This window comes from Amborella trichopoda, chromosome 13, assembly GCF_054954075.1.
Source record: "Amborella trichopoda isolate Santa Cruz 75 chromosome 13, AtrichopodaSantaCruz75HAP2 v2.0, whole genome shotgun sequence".
NCBI classification, from domain to species: Eukaryota; Viridiplantae; Streptophyta; class Magnoliopsida; order Amborellales; family Amborellaceae; genus Amborella; species Amborella trichopoda.
In genome coordinates this window covers 3,470,666-3,492,966 of record NC_142348.1, presented here as the reverse complement: position 1 = coordinate 3,492,966, position 22,301 = coordinate 3,470,666, and the positions used below count along the sequence as shown (strand labels likewise).

The 22,301-nt window shown below is 36.2% G+C and overlaps 2 protein-coding genes across 4 annotated transcripts; both read right to left on the bottom strand.

Moving 5' to 3' along the window:
- Positions 1 to 328: 328 nt before the first annotated feature.
- Positions 329 to 6,888, bottom strand: LOC18428181 (large ribosomal subunit protein eL15z). 3 transcript variants are annotated; one of them, XM_011622859.3, is made up of 5 exons: positions 6,764 to 6,888; positions 4,100 to 4,266; positions 2,900 to 3,097; positions 2,177 to 2,433; positions 329 to 555 (listed from the first exon to the last, which is right to left on the bottom strand). In XM_011622859.3, exons 1-4 carry the CDS (start codon positions 6,798 to 6,800, stop codon positions 2,188 to 2,190), a joined length of 648 nt encoding a protein of 215 aa, XP_011621161.2. In that variant the 5' UTR covers positions 6,801 to 6,888; the 3' UTR covers positions 329 to 555; positions 2,177 to 2,187. The 3 variants fall into 3 exon arrangements, with proteins under 3 accessions (XP_011621161.2, XP_011621162.2, XP_011621160.3); XM_011622860.3 differs by having other exon boundaries at positions 329 to 452; XM_011622858.3 differs by lacking the exon at positions 329 to 555 and having other exon boundaries at positions 2,018 to 2,433; positions 6,764 to 6,799.
- Positions 6,889 to 13,295: 6,407 nt separating this feature from the next.
- LOC18428183 (Thiamine pyrophosphate dependent pyruvate decarboxylase family protein) lies at positions 13,296 to 20,246 on the bottom strand. The gene is made up of 2 exons (XM_006837226.4): positions 18,724 to 20,246; positions 13,296 to 13,986 (listed from the first exon to the last, which is right to left on the bottom strand). The coding sequence occupies exons 1-2, from the start codon at positions 20,134 to 20,136 to the stop codon at positions 13,672 to 13,674; spliced, it is 1,728 nt and encodes a 575-aa protein (XP_006837289.1). The 5' UTR covers positions 20,137 to 20,246; the 3' UTR covers positions 13,296 to 13,671.
- Between the last annotated feature and the right edge of the window lie 2,055 nt (positions 20,247 to 22,301).

Below are 22,301 nucleotides of genomic sequence, written 5' to 3'. Positions count from 1 at the left end.
TTACTATTAGCTCTAATCCAAACTTTCTTTTCTATAAGGAGTAAGAGCAGTCGCAAAACTTATAGCTTGAACTTTGATACTCTTTCTCTAAAGAATTCATATAACCGATTCCAATTAGTTGAAAAAAAGCTTTGACAATAAACTATTTTGATTCCTTACCATGATATATGTTCCAAACAAGGGTAATATTATTTCCATTCAATTATATTTCCACATAATAAAAGACAACTGAGAAAAAGAAATTAATACAACAAAAATTAAGCAATTTTAGGTTTAAGAGAATGTATATAGTGAGACCATACAAGATAGTCACAAAAAATCTTGACAATTAGATATGAAATTGGGTGGCTGCATTTATTTCATTAACCAAGCTCAAAGTTCAAAAACAAATATCTCGAACCTTATGACACATCCAATTTCCCATTAAATGTTTGTAAGTAATTGTAACCTCCCTGTTCCAAAAGTAAATCGAAATTGTCTCATTGTATCCAATCCAAGCATAAATGTCCCTTTCAGGTCTCATTGCCATGTCAAAGCAAAACAAAAAATAAAATACTGCAGTCTATCAGTACTAGAGTCACCCCAATGCTTTAAAAGATTAGGTAATAAGAGAAATAAAATAAATAAAAAATAAGGCCAAGGCTTTATAGAAAAAAGTAAAGCTCAAAAACTAATAACCCATTTGAATCCTCTGAAATAGTGCAATACTTAAAAGAGTGCGCCCATTTTTCACCCCTATAATAAAATTGAATGCTCTGAAATTAGTGCAACACTTAAAAAGAGTTAGCCCATTTTTCACCGCTATAATAAAATTGAATGCTTTGAAAATAGTGCAATACTTAAAAGAGTGCGGATTGTATATAGCCTAGCCTCTAAACAATCAAATTAGAGCCTACCTTCAAATAGTATCGAGTAATGTTGCTCTTCAAAATTAGAGTAAATGTTGTTCTTCAAAATTGGAGTAGATTGATAGATCTATGAAAACTTGAAAATTGATGGTCTAAAAATACATTACAAAATACACTATTTTCAAAACTTGGAATCCATTTTTTTTCCATGTCCATATATCTTGAAGTTAAGATGATCAATTTGAACATATTTGAATATCAAAATAAGCTCTTCTAGTGAACTTTTTAAGATAGGTTCAACTTTGATTGTTTAAAGCCTCAGCTCTATATAAATTGTTCCTATACTTAAAATCGCCAATCTAAAAATCTAGTTATAGTATTACAAGATGCACTAATTTTAAAACTTGTAAGTAATTCATATGGTATTACCATATGCACTAATTTTAAAACTTGCAATTCATATGGTATTACCGGATGCACTAATTTTAAAACTTGTAATTCATTTGTTTCTTTCATATCCATATATACCAAGGCCAAGATGATAAATTGAAAAATTCTTTAGTGATGAAAACCTTTTTCAATGGGTTTTGGAGAATTCTTTAGTGATGAAAACCTTTTTCTATGGGTTTTTGAGATGCTACGTACGTACTTCTACAAGCATAAAGTTGACACCACATATAAACTTTTTCCTTATTTTTTTCATAAAGTTTAGCCTTGTGGAAACGGCTTAAAACCATACACAACATAGAACGAGAACACCCGAGCTACAAGAAGCTCAACAGCTGCGTTATACTTTCCAATCACAATGCACTACGAGGTACACTTCTACACCATTCGTTCTAGTTCATCACCATATCACCTTTTCCCAACTATTTTGGGGTCGGTTAACACCATTCATTTTAATTAAACAGTATAAATCAGACATCTTTTAAGACAGTATCGAAAAGTACCACACCCTTCAAAATAGTGTTAAATGTGCACCATCCAAATAAAATGGAGGGTGGTGTAAATCATTGCAACCTTACTTCTAACCTTACTTCTATTCCACAATGAAAGGTTGCAACATTATATGAACTTGTTTCCCTCACATGTGGTATGCCAACCACTTGAAAGGTCAAGAACTTGTTTGTGAGAGAGAGACCCAAAGTAACAAATTGGAGAAACCAGGGTTTGGCAAGTCAATCACCACATTCACCTCGTCCATTTTAAAATTCTCATACACCTCGTCCATTTCAAAATTCAAAACTTGTGATCAAGAAAAATCGTCCATTTCAAAATTCAAAACTTGGGACCAAGAAAAATCATAAGAGTGAGAGCCAGAAAAAAACCTTCAACAAGCCTAACGGTAGCGGCGCAGGGACAGGGTGTTGTTTCTCTTCCAAGTAGCACGTCGAGAAGGGCGGTTCTTGTGGTACAAATGGCCTTTCCCTCGGAGGCCCCGGTACTTCTTTCCAGCTGAAGTTAACCCGCGAAGCTCCCTGTGCTTATGAACAGGATTACAGATCCAGTTGATCCTTGGATCATTTCTAATGGCATTATGTGCAGCATCAACCAGTATCACTTCATAATACTTATACGTCGAATCCTGCAAATTATTTAACAAAAGAACCCCGCCAGTTAAAAACTGCATGGATATGAACTACTTATACTATATCATCATTAACAATATAGAACTTTTCTTTTGGCTAAGGAATTTGCAGGACAAGAAACATGAAAAGGAGAAGTCCTGAATGTCTAAAACAGTAAGGTTACGATCCAATGCTACTATCTCAATATCAATCTACACAAATTCAGAGGCAAATGATGGATGCTTGGAACTCATCAAAGAAATGAATGGTTTGCAACATTAATCTACAGATAATATAATGCAAAAGATAGAAATTGATGAACATTTAAAAGAAAAAAATGATGGGCAGCATAAGTTTTCATACAATCCTGATAAATCTATAGCAAATAGAAGGGTTATCTGATAACAGGAGTCTTTTGAATTGATTAAAAACCTTGAATGTTGAAACCCATAATAGAAATGGTGCAAGATCTTTTGGGCAAACCTGATTAATCCAGTAGGAGTTCAAGACCTTGAGGCCACCCAATTTACGACCTGCACGCTCCTCGGCGACTGATCTCTTGTTGCGCTGGAACTTAAGCTGGGTAATACCCTGGTTTTTAGGCTTCCCATACACAATACCCTTGGGGACTGGCCTCTTGCGTCCACCACGTCTGACCCTGACACGGTAAATGACATAACCCTGAAAAATGTCCAATAACAAAGACAATCAACATACGACATCAATAAAAAACATAAGCGAAAAGATTATAAGCAGTAGCATATCGCACCTTCAATCCCTCGAGTAAAAGTAAAACCTTATCTTCAGTATTTATAGAACCCAAAATTTTGGAGGTATAACCTTCTCAATCTTATAAAAAACAGTCTGGAAATGAGAATGCTCCAAGAGTACAACAGAGACCCTCCAATTTTTGGATGGTCAGATTTATGCGTATAGGAGTTCCAAATCCAGATTTTTCTTTTTAAATATTTTTCTGGTGATATGTGACCATGTCAAAAAATAATAATATTTTTCTGCTGATTCTAAAGTAGAGATCCCAAAAAAAAATTGATTCACAAGATCTGCCTAAGTGGGTCTTTTCCCAAGAGAGTTAGTGTTTACTACTTCAGCAGAAATTCAATTTACATTCCCACAACATAAACCTAAACTTAAATTCCAAAAAGTAACATAAGAGCACAGTCAAACATAGGTCCTGTGAGAGCAAAAACTTGCACAAATATGCTATCATATTTTATAAGAGCAAAACTTGCAAAACATGCACCATTGACCGGTAATAGGGATGTATCATCGACTGGGCTCAAAATCCAAAAAAAAAAATTGAACTATGTAACACACCCTGAGCAGTCAAATTTCATATTTAATGACTATGGGTAAGTGTGACTTCCTTGTACCCAAAGTAAATGGTGTTAGAGCATAGGCTAGAAATCTAGACTCCCTGTTAGGGGCATATTTATTTACATTGAATCAAACAAAACAAATGAATCAATAAAATGGCCACCATCCACTAAAAAAATCCTATTAATCTTCCTATCTTTTGATTATTTATCATTAAAGATAAACCAAAGAAGAAGCCAAAGCAGCAAGCATCGCACAATACCAAGCAAAAATGAAAAAAAGAAAACTAGTAAAATGACATCAGATTGGTACATCTCTCTCATGGCAAAGTAAATGAAAGACGCATACCTGCTTGGCTTTGTAACCCAGTCTGCGAGCCTTATCAGGGCGTGTGGGCCTGGTACAACGGACAATGGATGGGAGCTGCCTGTATTCCCAGCACCTCACCCTCTGCAAAAACCTCATTACATCTGACTGCTTCTTCCTCCACATCTCTGACACATACTTGTAGGCACCTAATGCATTCCCAAAAGAAAATTAATACAACCCAAATTTCGAACCCCAACAATAAATTTCCAAGCATCAGCTAATTTATACATGAGCATCAAAAATCCATACTTCGAAAGATTAAACAAAGAGGTAGAGAGAATGTGTGAGTGAGAAACAGGTCATCAAAGAGTATCAAAAATGCACTATAGAATAAAAAACTAATTTCACAAGTTAACTATATGTAAGTATACATCAGCACTTCCAAAACAAGCATTCAATAGGCCATATATAACTGAGAGGGCAGCATTTTACTTGCTCCAAACACAACAGCAAATCAACTGAGATTTCATGGAAACAGTGGAATGCTCTTGGCTGCACTTCGTAATCATTTTTCAAAGATTAAGATATGCATTACCGTAAAAGGTGCATTTCCATGCATGTGGATCAACTAATCCACACATCCTAATTCCAGATCCTACATATACATTTCCCCAGTGCTTTACCATTCTTGCACAAGTTAGAAGGGCTCGAAAGGGTGCCAAACTCAAATTCAGGCAGTATATAAAAAATACAAAGTGTATTTTACCCCGGCAAGTACTGTAGAGACTCACCCAAGGGCTGTGAAACTCAAACAAGTAAATACCCAAGAATTGTAAAACTCATGCAGGCTGACTCGCACACAGTGACAAATTAAGAGATCCAAGATTTCAACCTAGGATTTTCCCAATTTCAAGATCTCATTATTTCATCGCAAAGGGTAGTAAGTCTTCAGTGACAGTTGATACCTAAACCTATTTTGGGTTCTTCATCCAATCAAACGCTTATTTTACCCTAAAAATTTGGATTTTTTATATTCTAATTTTCAGATTCACTATCCATCCAAAAATTTCGAAAACCCGGATCTCCAAAATGTGACTTGAAACCCAAAATGGGTTTGGGGGTTCGATTGGGGTTTCATGAGGAAGCTTTGACAAGCATCAAAAACCTTGATTTGCATCAAGTGCCTAGATCTCAGAACCAGGAGGTTTGCTCAAATTTTTGGTCAAGTTCTTTTTTACACTTTAAACTAATAAAATTGCTGTATCTTTTATATCATATGATCTAGTAGCAGTTTAGTTATTGTTGAATTTTATAGTTTATACACTCTTTTTTTGCTTTTTACATATTTCTTATTTTCTACCCATTCTTTCAATTCTTACTGTGTTTCAGGATGTTCCCCAGTTTTCTCAGTCTTGTCCCTTTTGCAAAATTGTCACAGATGGCAGCAGTTGACTCATACTCAATGGAGTAACACGGCCATGAGAGGGACCAAGTTCTGTGGCAGAAAAGAATTGTAAAACGTTGCACTTTCATACATGAGTAGCAAAATCTACAGACCCCAGCTCAAAATACTAAATACAACAATTCAATGCCTGAGCACCAAAATCTATCTCCTAATAATGCATTTCCATAGTTAAGCGCCCACATCTGTAAAACCTTAGTTCTAAACCATATACATACTTTTCATAGTTGAGCACCAAATTTTACACGACCCTTACTCTTAACCCTCAGTATACTTGATTGGTAAAAAAAAAACAGAAGAGAATCATATTTTTACTTGCAGATCTAACACAACGTCCATGAAGATATGTACACTCATCGTGATTCTGCAGAACCTTGATTTCAACCCTCTTTATACGTTTCGAAAATGAGGATTCGTATACAAGAGCATCAAATAATCCATGGATGAGTAGCACCAAACCCCAAAATTACATCTCTAGATGCATGCACCTAAACCTACACTAAACCCTAAACATTAACGTTCATTGTTGAGCACCAAAGTATACAGGAAACTATCTCCTAGCAATAACAAATAAAACTATACTGCATCTTCGCTGAGAAAAAAGGAAAACAAATAACGTTTTCCTCACTAATCCAACAAAAAATACACAACACTGCAAAGCGACTCTCGCTCAGACGTTCTACAGAGCCCTAACTATACAATTCGATAAATGAGAATTTCAAAACAAGTATCAAATAACCCATGGAACATTAATTCCAATTCCAAAACACGAATCTCCATATATGAGCGCCAAAATATGCAAAGCTCCAGGCCTAAACCCTAACACACATTTTTCAGCCAAAATGTACATGACGTAACTCCAACCCCTGAATATTAAATTTCACTACTGGATTAAAGAGAGAAATAAAAACGATCGATATGCATTTTACTTGTTATAACAACATCCATCAAATCTGCAAACTAGTTTTGCGTGACTGTGATTCCAGATCCAAATCACCATGGAACATCAAATACAGGCATGAATACAAACAGAAATAAAGGATAATTCCATTTCCCTACGGAGAAAACCTCACATCCATGACTCAATCCATATTATTCTACAGTAATAAAACCCTAAAATCCATGATTCAGATATTATTCCATTATAACAAAACCCTAAAATCCATGATTCGGATATTATTCCATTACAACAAAGCACATCATATTCAATTCAAATAAATGAAACCCTAAATGTTGCTTACCCATTTTCGCAGAGCTCAGTGAGCAGCGGAGACACATTGATAATTAGGGTTTCGTCTTGATTTATAAACGGAGGTTTACAAATAACGAGAGGATCGCGGCCTTCCATTTCTAAACGTAATTTGGACCGTCGGATGGGAGGTGCACAGAAATTATACGTGAGACTCTCAATAATAACGATCTTGTCCTCAACATACAAGAGAGATAGGTTAAAGTGCCATATTATAGTCTTTAAAGTATGAAAAGGCCATTGTTTATGTTAATTAGTGTGGAGAAATTACACGCATAATTATCCATTCACTCTCATGGGTAAAACCCAATTTATGATTATTTTTACCCCAAATTAACCTCATGAGCAAGGGGATCAAACAAGTGGCTCTAATAAGCTAGTTATGTACAGCGCAAATTTAAAATAACAACTGTAAAGGGGTGCGAATTAGTTCAAGTGGAAGCTCAAAAATGATAAGAATAAGCTTAGAAAAAACTCTAATAATGACAATGATGAACCGGGGGATGAAACCCTAAATTAACGTCACCAACCAATGGAGGGGTTTGTGAGAGGGGTTAATATTTTTTCCGCCAAGTTAGCAAGGGGTTTGAATGAAAGGTGTGGTTTGCCTGGGGCCAAGCCCCCAAAGTAAAGCGCCCTTTCAAATAGTATTGAAATATGTTTTAATATCATAATTTTTTATGACCATCTAAAATTTTATTTTCATCTCTACCTATAAAATTTAAATATTTGAAAGTAGTGTAGATCGATGAGATCTATAAACACTTCTAGAAAATACAGTATAAGATGCATTACTTTCAAGACTTGAAATCTATTTTTTTCTCATGTTTATGCATCTTGAGGTTGAGATGAACAAATTGATGGTTTTTTAGAAGGGATAATATATTGTCAAAAATGTTTTTCTTGTTTGTCATTTGGATCAAAATTATAGGATTGAAAAACATTTCCGACCATAATTGTTTTCTTCATTTCATGCCAAAAATAAGGAAAATTGTATCATTGCATTTACCCTCATAAATTGATTTCCAACAGGATTTTAGAGATAATACAATTAATACAACAAAAATACCCCCATGAATTAAAGAGATAAAGTATCTTAAAATTTTAAAGAGAAACTGTTTCTAATTTTAGATAGGGAAACTATCAAAACAATTATAGAGAGAGAAATTATCTCAAAGTTTTTATAGCAAGAAACTATTTCAAATTTTAATTTTTAAAGAGAAAAATATCTTAAAATTTTAAAGAGAGAAACTATATCAAATTTTAGAGTGATAAGTACCTAAAAAGGTTTTAGAGAGATAAACTATCTCACAAATTTTAGAGAGAGAAACTATCTCAAAATTTAAGTTTCAGAGACATAATATTGGACACTTTTTAGAAAGAGAAACTATCTCGAAATTTAAGTTTTATTTTGAGAAAATATTTGAAACTTTTTAAAAAGAGAAACTATCTCAAAAATTTTAGAGAGAAAAGTTATCTCGAATTTTAAGTCTGAGAGAGAGAGAAACTATCTCAAAGTCTAAGTTTTAGACAAAGAAAAGGCATAAAAACTATAGGAGAAAAATATCTCAAAAAATTTAAAGAGATAAACTATCTCATTTTTTAAGTTTTAGATAGAGAAACTATCTCAAATTTTGTAAAGACAAAAACTATCTGAATTTTTAAGTTTTAGAGAGATAAAAGACCTAAAATTTTGTAGGGAGAGAAAGTATCTAAATTTTTCTATAGAGAAACTATATAAAATTTTAAGTTCAAAAGAGATAAACTATCTCCAAATTTTTAGAGATAGAAACTATCTCAAATTTTAAAGTTTAGAAAAATAAAGTACTTGAAAATATTTAGAGAAAAAACTTATAACATAAATTTTAAAAATAACCATATCAAATTTTAAGTAGTAGAGAGAGAAAATGTCTCAAATTTTTTAGAGGAAAACTATCTCAAAATATTTAGAGAGATAAGTTATCTCAAATTCTAAGTTTTAGAGTGAGGAAATTTTTTAGAGAGAGAGAGTATCTTAAAAATATCAAAAAGAGAAACTATCTCAAATTTTAAGTTACAGAGAGATAAATTATCTTAAAATTTTAAGCAAAGACTATCAAATTTTAGCGAGAGAAACCATATTAAATTTTAAGTTTTACAGAGAGCAAGTACTTAAAAAGTTTTAGAGAGAAAAAATCTCTAAAAATTTTTAGAGAGAGAAACCATATCAAAAAATTAAAACAGATAAATTATGTCAAATTTTAAGTTTTAGAGAGAGAAAGTATTTGAAATTTTTTAAAGGGAGAATCTGTCTCTAAATTTTAGAGAGAAAATCTATAACAAATTTTAAATTTTATAGAAAGTATCTTAAAATTTTAAGAGAGTGAAAATGTCTAAAAAATTTTAGATAGAGAAATTATCTCATATTTGGAAAATGCTGATATTAGCCCGCTAGCTTATATGAACATATGAGCCCAATGGCCTAGATTGAATCTAGGCCGATCTAACGATCACGACCTCATTTCATAATTGAATTTTAATTTTTTTTATATAAATCCAAATGACTTGAAATTTTAGACGTTCATTCTTCTCATCAAGACGCACCAAATAAAAATATTTTAAAATTAATTCACAATAAATAAATTAACCAAAATACCCCCAAAATATTTCAAGGGTATTTTGATCAATTTATTTCTTGTAAATTGTTTTTTTGATATTTTTATTAGATTATCCTATTTTTCAAGAACACATGCCTAAAATTTTAAATTATTTGGATTTGTTGAAAAACATTAAAATTCAAATACAAAATAAGGTTGTGGCCGTCAGATCGGCCCATGTTCGATTTGGGTCATTGGACTCATATGAACTAGCGGGTTAATCGCAATATTTTCCCTCATATTTTAAGTTTTAGAAAGAAAGTATCTTCACATGTTAGAGAGACGAATTATATCAAATTTTGGGGAGAAAAAGTACTTAAATTTTTTAGAGATAAACTATCTCAAACAATTTAGAGACAGAAACTACTTGAATTTTTTTTAAAAAAGAAACTATTTCAAATTTAATAATAAAATGACATTATAATGAATCATATAATAAAATTTAACAAAAGCAATTAAGAAAAAAACATGAAAATGCTTTTTGTTTTTTTTTTAGAAAGGAAAAAAACATGAAAATGTTATGCATCCATGTAGCACCCAAACAACCAAAATCTATTTTTATAGGAAATACATTTCAAAAGAAATAGATTTTTCCAAAAAATCTTTTTGATAGATCTAAATGGCCCTTTTATCTGCTACATGAAGGACCTTCTTCCTCTTCTCTCTCTTTTTGTTTATACGGTCCTTCGATCCATCCCGTTCGAAGGCCATGGGTCCTTCAAATTTAGTTGCATTCTTTGGAAATCGCCACTTGATACAGTGTTTGAACTTGTAAAAGGCAAGTCCAGGTCCCTAGCTTGAAGATGATTGAAAACTCGGCCGAATTTGAGTAGTTGAAAACACAGTCAAGCCACTAAAACGCGCCCGAGTCTTGTTGTACTCGGCTACTTATGGAGCCGAGTGCTCTGAAGCAATTTGGGCCATTTAAAGAATAAAATAAATATAAAAATGTAAAACTATATTTGTAATTTTGTTGAACTGAAAATTATCTTGTAATTTGGATGTTTTTGTAATGATTTGTAGGCTTTTCTCGTGTTTTTATATTTTCCTCTTTTTGTGAAATTTTTAAGAATTTATTCATCCATGAATTAATCTCTTTCTAGTTCGATCCTTGGTTTTGTTACACTTTTACATCTTTTATTTTATATTTTTAAAACCATTTTTGGCCCATACACTACTCGGCCGAGTAACTCGTCTTGGACCAAGGCCAGGTCCAAGCCCTGGCCGAGTTTAGAAACATTGTTGCAATAAAGACATTGCACTGCTGCTGTATACCTTGTTCTCCACAATAATACCCTACCAAGAGGGTATATGTTTCTATATATGTATGATGCTGAATGACATCCAATGGGATCCAAAACTAGTTAGGGGTGGCAACGGGCACGGTCCGTGTATCAAACCCAGACCCGATGTTATCAGACCTGGACTGGACCCAGATTCAGAGCTAAACCCCACCCAAAACAATAAAAAAATAAATTCAGATATATTTAAATATTATATTAAATATATACTTGTATTATTTAAATATTATAACTAAAAATATACAGTTATATTTAATTAAATAATGACATTATTCTGGTTGAGTCCGAGACCCACCCGGCAGGTCCAATTTTTGGACCCATACCCGGACCTGGGTGAGGTCCAATCTTCGGGTCCAGGTCGGGGCTGGGTCCATTGCCACCCCTTGGCTAATGTCCAGGTTGGTGCACATATCATCCAATGTAGGGCTCAAGATGCCTTGTGTAACCTTAATGAAGCAGCAGAATAACTGGGTGCTTCTTGCGTCGCTCTTGAAATCCCAATCAAATATACTACCTTGCCATCGCCTTGTACCACATCTTATTGAACTGTAACACCAAGAATAAAAACTGATACAGAGATTATCATTGTTCCTTTACCATCATTCCCCAAACTTTCTTAACTTCTGCAACTCTGCACTTCATATGCTCACTTTCTTCTCTTTGAACAAAAGAATCACAATTCATAAGTAGTACAACTATCCATTGTCTTGTCTAGAATTTTTTAGAACATTGTACAAACATGCTTGCCATATTGGGTTTGTCACTCAATTTTCAAGCCATGAATCACATGCGGCTTGCACAGGAGAAATAAAGTTGAAAAACCAGCTAGATTTTTTTTTTTTTGGATCAATAGTTGAAACCAGCTCGATTTTTGAAACCGTTACACAAATCCAGATCTAATTAGCTGAAAATACGAGTGGGAGAAGACCACGAAGTATGTAATTGAGGTCCATGTCAGACTTATAAAATCTATCATCATCTGTGTTCAAAAAATCGAACTGGCAACAGAACCGGCCAGGTTCCAAGAAATTGGTAAACCGGCTGGTTAGATCAGCCTAACGGGGCAAGTCCCGATCAGTCAAAATAGTATTAAAAAATACAAACAAATCTAAAAAAGTATGAAAAGTATATTAAAAACATGATTAAACAAAACACATTCAAATGAAGTTAAAAATTAGTGAAAAAAAATGGATATTAAAAAATCGATTTATGCCCAAAGGTATTTTTGAAAATTAAAAAAAAAGGTCAAAAAATATAAAATTAAATATTTATGGCCAAAACAATTTCCAATCTTTGCCAAAATAATAAATAAATAAATAAATAACGCATTACAAAGAAATCCCTTATATTTTAGGATTTTATATATGTTTTTTTAATTCTTTTTAAAATTCTCGGCCGGATCACTCAAATCGGCCAAAACCGTGGCGAGTTCCAATCTAACCTGACATGTTCTGATTTGAACCAGCCAATATTGCATTCACTGGTCATAACCGACATGGTCAGACTGTTATTATGAATCTGTCCAGTAAAAACTGTTACTATGAATTTGTCTAGTAAAAACTGTCAGTTTTCATTGCATCCCATTTACGTAGAAACAGAAGTGAAGTGCCACACAGGTTTTGAGATTACTTGGTCCGTTTCCTCATTGCCGATGGCTCCCTGTCTCCCTGTTGCCGTTATGGTCCAAACCAGTGGGGAGAAGGGATTCACTAGCCAAGGAGGCTAATCAATAAATATAACCTGAAAATGAAATAAAATCGCTGCTGGGAAAAACTTTGAGGAATTGAAAAGGCAATGATAATGTAAGTTCATAAATGGGAAACACATTCGACTTCGGATTACAAGATTCAACATCCATAACACCTGCTGAAACAGGTTCACTTCCCATCTAGCTACACGGATAATGGGAAATAGAAAACAGGTGGAATACGTCATCAATATGTAAAGATAAACTGAACATAAGACATGCCCACAGACATGCTCATGTACATATGTTGCAAATTTCTGCTGCAGAAAAACCACATTTAAAGACAAGCCATTAACAACTGCCTAAATACGCAAACGAATGGGCCACCCAAAGCCAAGCCAACGGGCAATGATCCCTGAGAACCTGATAGAAGGACACTCTGGATAGAGCAAGAAGGCAAAGTGGTGTGGTTATTAGGAGACCGAGATGTGAGTGAAGTTCAACTGCAAGGAATAAGATGAGAAGCAGAATCCATGCACCTAGACATAATACATCCAAAGAAGACCCATAACCAGAATATCCCCAGATAATTCACAAAATCTTCTACAGTTGGAGAAGCAGAACCCATGCACCTAAACATAATACATGCAAAGAAGACCCATAACCAGAATATCCCCAGATAATTCACAAAATCTTCTACAGTTAGAGAACTTTCCTAATATACAACTCCAGCAGTTCCAAATTGGTAAACCGAACACATCCTAAAAACGACCACTAGCTTCGTCCCTATGATAGAATTAGAGATTAAAACAACAGAAGACTCATGGCAGCACTATGACCTACCAAGTTCCAAAGATCAACACTCATCTAGGTGGAAGGAGAAGAGGAGAAAAAAAGAAGTACCAGCTCTCAACCAAATTCTTATTCAAAGTAACCAAGAAGGGGAACCAGCTCCCAACCAAATCCTTATACCAAGTTCCCATACATTACAAGCTAGTTTATTCATGCAGTGCAATATTTATTGACCCACCTTGCTAGCTAAACCCAACCGCTGCCCAAAAGTTTACTTGGGTTGACCAGTGGAAATCAATTAAAAAAAGAAAAGAAAAAAGAAGCTGAAGTTTCCAAAATCGGGTTGACCCATGGAATCCAATTAAAAAAAAAAAAAGATGCTGAAGTTTCCAAAATGTGTTATATTTGGTGGTTGGCCGCAGCTGATGAAGCTTGGTATCAAAAGAAAGATATTTTAGTCTCGAGATACTGGAACAAGACAACCTTAGTTCTTGTGTTGCATTCTCCCGCTCTCTGTGCCAGCGTAAGGATCAAGCATCACATTTATAAGTGCTGGCTTCCTAGCAGAGAATGAGTCCGTGAGAGCAGATTTGAGCTCTTGAGGCGTGCTTGCAAGATAACCTTTGCCTCCAAATGCTTCCATCATCGTGTGATAAGCTGCCTCTGGAACAAAGGAAGTGGGTGCAGGGTCATCTTTATATGGCCCCGAAATTTCTTCGGGATTCCTCCGATCACCACCATAGACTCCATTGTTGTTGAAGACAATCACAACTACAGGCAGTTGGTACCTTACCAAGGTCTGCAACCATTAGAGAAGTCAAGTTACATCAGTAACCTGTGGTCGTATGTCACCATTTCACTTTCAAAATTTTAAACCAGAAGAACAAATCGTGAATGAATAGATAAACATAAATTAAAGAAAAAACAAAATCAGTTCATGCACATGAACAAACAATGAACTTCATTTCTGAAATTTTATGCTCATATAATAAGGACCAGGAGAAAATCCTCACCGCTTTGAAATCATTTATTAATTTAATCGCCATGGAAGCATTCATAAAGATAGAATGCAAAAAAGTAAAATCAATTAAACCCCAGCTTCATTTATAGTAAATTTTGTTTATATATCACGGCACAATCTTTTGTACATTGTGAACTTTCATTTTAGTATAGATGTATTCAAATTCGTTCATTACCCATTCCTTGAATCTAATAGACAAAATATAGATTCATTCAGTCACAACTGATCATGAGAAACATGGCTAAAATAAAAAACTATGGATAGATACTTGGAAATCGACCACCATCCATTCAAGTTAACATCACAAAAAAGAACAAAGAAAACAACCAATAGAAACAATCAAGAGAATAGTTCATCATTTAACCATATATGTACGGATAGATGAAAGAGCTTTCATGGTTAAAAGAATTATAAGAATAACTAGAACAGAACTACATCAGGAATTACTACTACCATCAAATTGAAATTTAAAGTAATTTTTTTGAGAATGGAAAATTAAAGTAACGATAACAACTAGTCATAACAAAACAATTACTATATTTTGAGTAAGAGAATCTAGCAAACTTGACAAATTTATTTGTGCAGTATGATGGTGATGCCAACATAGTGCATCAAGGGTAAGTATGCTACAGTCCACAGAGTCATTATAATAATATGGTCATGGAGCTGATCACCATATAAATAATATTATATTTGGGCATACATCCACAAGTTATTTGGCAATGCCATTCTTGAGGAAGATAGAATAGGACCTCTACAAGACCTTGCTGGTGATGAAAATATAAAACTTGGGAAGCAAGGGACGGCCTTTCTTAGACTCCGGCTTTTTTGAGATAGGTATGAATCTCCCCTTGAGAATGATAAAAAATTGACCAACACAATGCAGCCATATAAAACTACAGTACTTCACTACTATGGTCATTGAACAAAAACTGCTCCACTATATTCCTGAGACGTTCTAATCCACATTGCCGCAAACTCTGCTCACAATGATCTTCACTACCCTCTTTCACCATACTTTTGTCGGCCTCTTGAATAATCTCTTAGGTCGACTAAACATTTTCATCATTGATATTACCCTCAACAAAGGATTGGAACTTGGAGATGGCTTCATACCTTAAGAGGGATTAGCTACTGCCAAGCAACTTGTAGATATGTTGATAAAGGAAGTTTATCACAGAAATATATGTTTAAGGTCACTGAACACAAACTATTCCTCATTATTCTAGTCCTGACACTAATCATCCTAGTCAGATATTTCAACATCTCATATTCAAATCAGCAGAAAACTCCATCTGTAAATGATTCTCATGGAAAAAAATTAGTGAGCTTCTACCAGCACAATATACTTTGTCGACTAGGGTTAGAACAACCTCAAATTATCTTCAGAATCAAAAGTATACACCACCAAAAGAGTTCAATATATCAGGTTCAAATCAGCCAAAACTGCCATCTACAAGTGAATCTCCTAGAAGGAAATAAGAGAAGCATCTTAACACACAACATTACTTTGTCAATATGGGTTAGAACAACCTCAGAATATCTTCACAATCAGAACTCCAGTGCCAAAAAAAACAGTAAAGTGTACAAAGAGAAATAAGGGACAGGAGACACCATTGGAACAGCAAGCTCCCACTATTCTAGATACAACCAGCTCATCTAAACAGTCTCGAACAACGAGAACAGGCAAAAACCCTCAGCACAGGCTTTTTCAACATTGCAGGCCCACAACAGTTTCCCAGCTGCCCCTTCCAACAGATGGAGATTTAGAAGTTCCCAACCTGATCATCGAGCACCAAATAACTTTTCAGATCAACCATAGTCCCTTAAAAGGAGCTTTAAAGCCGGCCACGTATACAAATGTCCAGCCTACAGAATTTTTTGTTGATAGCAGGATGGATGAAAGCATGAGGGGCTCCAACCCTATAGCATGAATCGCATTGGGAAGTTATCCTTGAGAGGGACAGAGCACGTTTGCAATTAGCAATGTATAAATGACAAGTAATTAGAATAATCAACTGTTGAACGACTTACAACCATATATCCAGAATTCCTGGCAGGTTTAGCAAAGCCATGAGTAACCTATCAGGTTGAAAACTAAAACTAACACAAATCCTATTTATAGGTTCATAAACAAATTTGAAAGTCGGCAATGAACTTAATGCTATCTCCAAAAGTAAGTCCTCTGTTCCTTGTTGCAAACATATTTATTGCCAGAAACTCCTACATTCTGAACTTCAATTTTACAATGCACGCCAAGTTTGCAATGACCCCATGAACAGAATCATTGTAAAACACCCATGTTGCCTGACAAACCACCTTCAAAAAACTGCTTGCAGCCCATGGTGAACAAAGTATTCATGGCTCATGTGAATAATTCTAATTCAATTCTCTTAAGAAAAAAAAATTCATTCCAATCCACATTGGCATATGCTTTGCTCATACCTGTCTTCACTACTACATTTCCCTTAGACTTTCCATTGACCACTTTAGAAATCCTTTTGGCCAGTTAAACCATTATACCAATGGCACTTCGGAAAAAAACTGCTTGCAGTCCATGGTGAACAAAGTGTTCGTAGCTCATGTGAATAATTCTAATTCAAGTCTCTTAAAAAAAAAATTTATTCCAATCCACATTGGCATATGCTTTGCTCCTATCTGTCTCCACTATTATATTTCCCCTTAGACTTTCCGTTGACCACTTTAGAAATCCCTATGGCCAGTTAAACCATTATGACTATGGCACTTTGGAAAAAATCAGCTGACTACAAGAGAAACAATTTTAATCAAAAGCCAAACAGGATAACTAATTCAATCATAATGGAGTGCAGAGTATCTCAGCCAAGTTTATTCCGATAGGTTCAGATTCAGATCCAAGACCCAGAGCTGTACAAAGCAGGTCTTATTGGAAGCAGTAGTACATATACAGTGATAGTATCCCATTACTCCAGCCACAGATATGGAGTGACATAAAGCGTTCGACTCCAGAGTGAGGGTACAGAACTCATTAGTAGGTTTCAGCAACTATGTCTAGAAAGAGATGACCCTGCACTAACGTCTCAAAAATGTTAGATAATATTGAAATACACCCACTTGTTGTAACAAGAAGTTTCACTTCAAGGCCTACCCATGAATAATCAAATGAACCGTTGCAGTTCTCTTCTTTCCGATAGGTTCAGATTCAGATCCAAGACCCAGAAGTGTACAAAGCAGGTCTTATTCGAAGCAGTAGTGCATATACAGTGATAGTATCCCATTACTCCAGCCACAGATATGGAGTGACATAAAAGCGTTCGACTCCAGAGTGAGGGTAAAGAACTCGTTAGCAGGTTTCAGCAACTATGTCTAGAAAGCGATGAACCTGCACTAATGCCTCAAAAATGTTAGATAATATTGAAATACACCCACTTGTTTTAACAAGAAGTTTCACTTCAAAGCCAACCCATGAATAATCAAATGAACCGTTGCAGTTCTCTTCTTTATGCTAGTATTATTTTTGGAAAATAACCTAAAATAACTAGCAGCACATGAAAATGACCTCTAATAATTGAAATTTCAGGTTTGTAAAGTTTTTAGGACACATCCATTTAGAGATCATCTATTCTTTCAATATATCAATTTCCACAGAAGCAAACACAGAGATAGAATGCAAAAAAGAACTCCAACTTAATTTATTCTGTACATTGCAATCTTTCATCGTAGAAGCAGAAAAAGAAAAAAAATTGATAAGGGTTGAAAGGACGAACAGCAGGTAACACATGTTAAATTAAATATGAAAAAAAGATATACACAAAGAGCCTAGTTCATATATTGATACAAAGGAATCCACTACCCATCCATTGAATCAGACATAGAAAAACAAGAAATCCATTCATCCACAACTGACCAGGAGAAAAAATAACTAAAATGAAAAGCTATGAATAGATTCTAACAAACCTGAGTACTATTCATCCAAGTCAAGATCAAGACACCATTAGATGCATCTACTAACCATGTAACATTTGTACTTAACAAAAACAATTAAATGTATCCATAATATATAGATGAAACAAGTTGTCACAGTTAAAAGTAGCAAAAAAGTAGTACAAAAGAAATAAAGAACTACAACTATCAATATGAAATTCGATACACTTAGAACCAGGCTTTCAAAAATCACTGGGGCACCTCAGAACTGCCTGAGTGGAACCGGAACCAGCAACCACCCTGTCCGAGTCTCTCCCTAAAATGGGACTTGATCCTAAGGGTATACCAATAATATTAAAAAAAAGTTATTTTTATTATAAAATCAGTGTTTTTAGGGTGATTTGAAGTTCCTACGCCAGGTTTAAACATTTTAAAGCTTTTTAATTTTGTTTAAATTTTTTGCTTTTTTTATAAACATATGGCCGAGTCGGCCGAACCATGTGCCAACCTGCCAAATTTTAGAACAACACCAACTAGTACTACTAGAACATCAGGTATTATGTGTACTATTATTGTTTTGATTGGCATCAGGAGAAGGGAGGCACAACATACCTCGAGCTCGATTCCGCTAAACCCAAATGCAGAGTCCCCCTCCACCGCAACCACAAGCCTCTCAGGCATCGCCATGGCGGCTGCCACGCAGAATCCCAAACCCACTCCCATTGTCCCCCACGTCCCCGCATCCAGCCTCGTCCTTGGCTCCGTCTGCACCAACACTGCCCTCCCCAAATCCATAGTGTTAGCCCCCTCTGACACCACCACGGGCGCTGGCGAACCCTCTGCAATTATAGCATCCCTGATGATCCTCAATGGCGTCATGAAATTGAACGGCACCACATCCTTCTGCAATTGCATCTCCATCCTCTCGACATTGTCCCTTGCCTTCTTCACGAGCTTCTCGATCCATGGGTGGGAGTCCCCCAAATAAAATGGGTCATCCTTAATTGCCTTATTGAGCTGGTTCAATACCAGTAGAGCATCCCCTACAAGCCCTTGATGAGGTTTCCTAAGATCAATCTCGCTTTTGTCAATATCAATGAGTACGAATTTCACGTTTGGCGACCATTTGGGGGGCTCGCCAAAGTGGAGAAGCCAATTGAGGCGGGCGCCAACAACAAGAGCCACATCGCACTGGGCGAGGGCAAGGGAGCGGGCAGCGGTGGCAGCACGCGGGTGCGTGTCGGAGACGAGCCCCTTGCCCATCGGTGTCGGCAAGAAAGGGATGCCTGTGAGCTTTACAAGCTCCTGCAACTCCGTCTCAGCCCTCGCGTAGGCCGCCCCTTTCCCAAACACAATCAGGGGCCGCTCGGCATGCCTCAATAAAGCTGCAGCCTCATCAACTGCTTGCCCCGAAGCAAAGAGTTCAGGGCTGGGGCTAGGGTTCTGAAAGGTCGGCACAAATGGTGGGACAAGCTTTGCGAGCTCGAGGGCCTCACCATAGGGAACAGTCTGGTGTAGCACATCGGAGGGGAGGTCGATATACACAGGACCCGGCCTGCCCAAGGCAGATGAAGCAAGAGCATTGGCGACAACGGCAGGGATCTCCCGAATAGTTGTTGCGCGGCCTGAAAACTTGGTGAAGGGGCGGGTGGCGGCCAGCTGGTCAAGCTCCTGAAAATCACCCTTCCCCGCCGATGCTTGGTCACAGGAGCCGGAGATGAGGATGAGGGGCCAAACATTGGCCTGGCAATGGGCGAGGGCGGGGAGGGCGTGGACACAGCCAGGGCCAGAGACAGTAAGGAGAAGGGATGGGGCAGAGGTGAGGTAGGAGTGGGCGGCGGCCGCATATCCGGCAGCCTGCTCGTTGCGGAAGGCAACAAAGCGGATGCCGCGGGCGACACATGCGTTGGCGAGGCCAGTCACCGGGATGCCGACCACGCCGAACATGTGCGTTAGGCCCGCTTGGGCCAGGGCCATGGCCGTCATATGGTTGCCGTCTGCTGCTTTCAAGTATTCCTCCGCCATGGCTAGTGGGTTACAGAGAGAGAGATGTTGGGGTGGAAGCTAGGGTAGTTCTGGAAAGGTAAAACAATGGTTTTAGAGAGAGAAAGGGGATACGTGGGGAAGGAAATAAACTGGTTTTAGATAGGAAAAAGTGTGTCTGCGTATAAGCTAGGGTAGGCTTATAAATATCGTTTAGATAGAGAGATGTAGTTTGGGGAAAAGGGAAAAGACTGGTTTTGGAGAGAGAAAAGTAATTTGAGAGAGAGAGAGAGAGAGAGAGAGAGTGGAAGAGATGGCGGCTATGTAAGAGGAAACGTTATGGTTTCATAGAGAGGCAGAAATGATTCGGCTCCAAGCAGCAAAAATAAACCTAGTTTTCGAGAGTGAGTACGCGGGAAAGAGTGCGGTTTGTATAGGGCCTACGCTCTAAACAATCGAATTAGAGCTCCTGCAAATATTATCGATAAATGTGGTTTTCATACTGAAAATATTTGTGATAGCCTTAACATATATTTTTATTTTTATTCATAAAATTCAACGCTCCAAAAATAGTGTAGATCAACATATCTATAAAAACTTAAAAATTAATGGTCAAAAAATGCGTTGCAAAATACACTATTTTCAAAAGTTAAAATTTATTTTTTTTCTCATGTCCATATATCTTTATGTCGAGATGATCAATTTGATGATATTTAGACATCAAAATAACCTCTTTTAATAAAATTTTTGTAGTGGGTTATAATATGATTGTTTAGAGCCTCTCCCCAAAAAAAGGTTTTTATAGAAAGAGAAAGAGAAATAGAATTGAGTTGTTACTAATAGTTGCCTTCGCAAAAGTTAGCCTTTTGATTTAAAGAGCGTCGGCTAAAGTGAATTGGATCATCATCCCACCTACTGGGGAAGTTCTTATCAAACTCCTTTCAGTTTTGCAGTGATTTAAAATTCGCCTGAGTCAAAACATATGTATAGTTTTTGTCGTGGAAAACACCATTCCACCGTTAAAATGGGAAGAAAAGGGCAATATGGAAAAAAAGCTGATTTTTTTTTTTGGATTTTAAAAAACAATGACATTTTTTTAAATATTATGGGCGTTATTATTGTTATTTTGAAAATAATGGCGGTTATTTTCTTTCTCCATGTACCATTTTATATAAATAATATATAGTATAAAATAAGACCTGAAATTGCCTCCATGAGACCAGATTATAAGAGCTATTTTGTGGAAAAAAGATAAAAGAAACAGAATGGTTACTTAGTCCTGTTTTTTATGATCCTCCTTAGTACCTCTAAATATGGCAACATGCATGTCTTCTTCTTTTACTTTTCTTCTTGAGTGTCACGTGATAATAGGTTCATCCTCCTTAGTACCTCAAAATATGGCAACATACCCGTCTTCTTTTTTTATCTGAAGTGTCACATTGCAAATAGATTTTCCTTCGGCCTATCCTTGAATTCATGCGAGTCAACACGGGTTCAATTTCATGACAGTCAAAATCGGTCGATTTTTCGTTCAACTTTTCCTTAAATTCATGTGGGCGATAACAACGGGCCCATCCTTTTTCCCTTGAATTCATGTGGGGCGTTATAGATAACAACCGGCCGATCATTTAATTCATGCGAGTTGACATTCCAGTAAATCCTTGAATTCAGGGAATTCATGCGGCCGATCCTTGAATTCATGTGAGTCGACGTTCCAGTATATCCTTGAATTCATGCGAGTTGACACGGGAATTGGTCGATTTTTCGTACAATTTTTCCTTGAATTCATATGGGCGTTTTAGATAACAACCGGCGATTCTCCGCCCGAATCAATGTGATCCTTGAATTCATGTGGGCATTCTAGATAATAACCGTCGATTTTTCGCCCTAGTCAATGTGATAGGTGTCGTCATAACTCGTTTTTTTTTCCTTGAATTCATGTGGGCGTTCTAGATAATAACCGGCGATTCTCCGTCGGAGTCAATGTGATAGGTGATGTCATAACTCTTTTTTTTCAAAATAAGAGTGATTCTCTATAGTTAACCGCTCGTTTTTTTCAAAATAAGAGTGATTCTCTATAGTTAACCGCTCGTTTTTTTTCAAAATAAGCTCGTTTTTTTCAAAATAAGAGAACTTTACGACGCTTATGTCACCACACAAACAATCATGCGGCCCCACATCCCATTCATGCATCATTAGGTTCTACA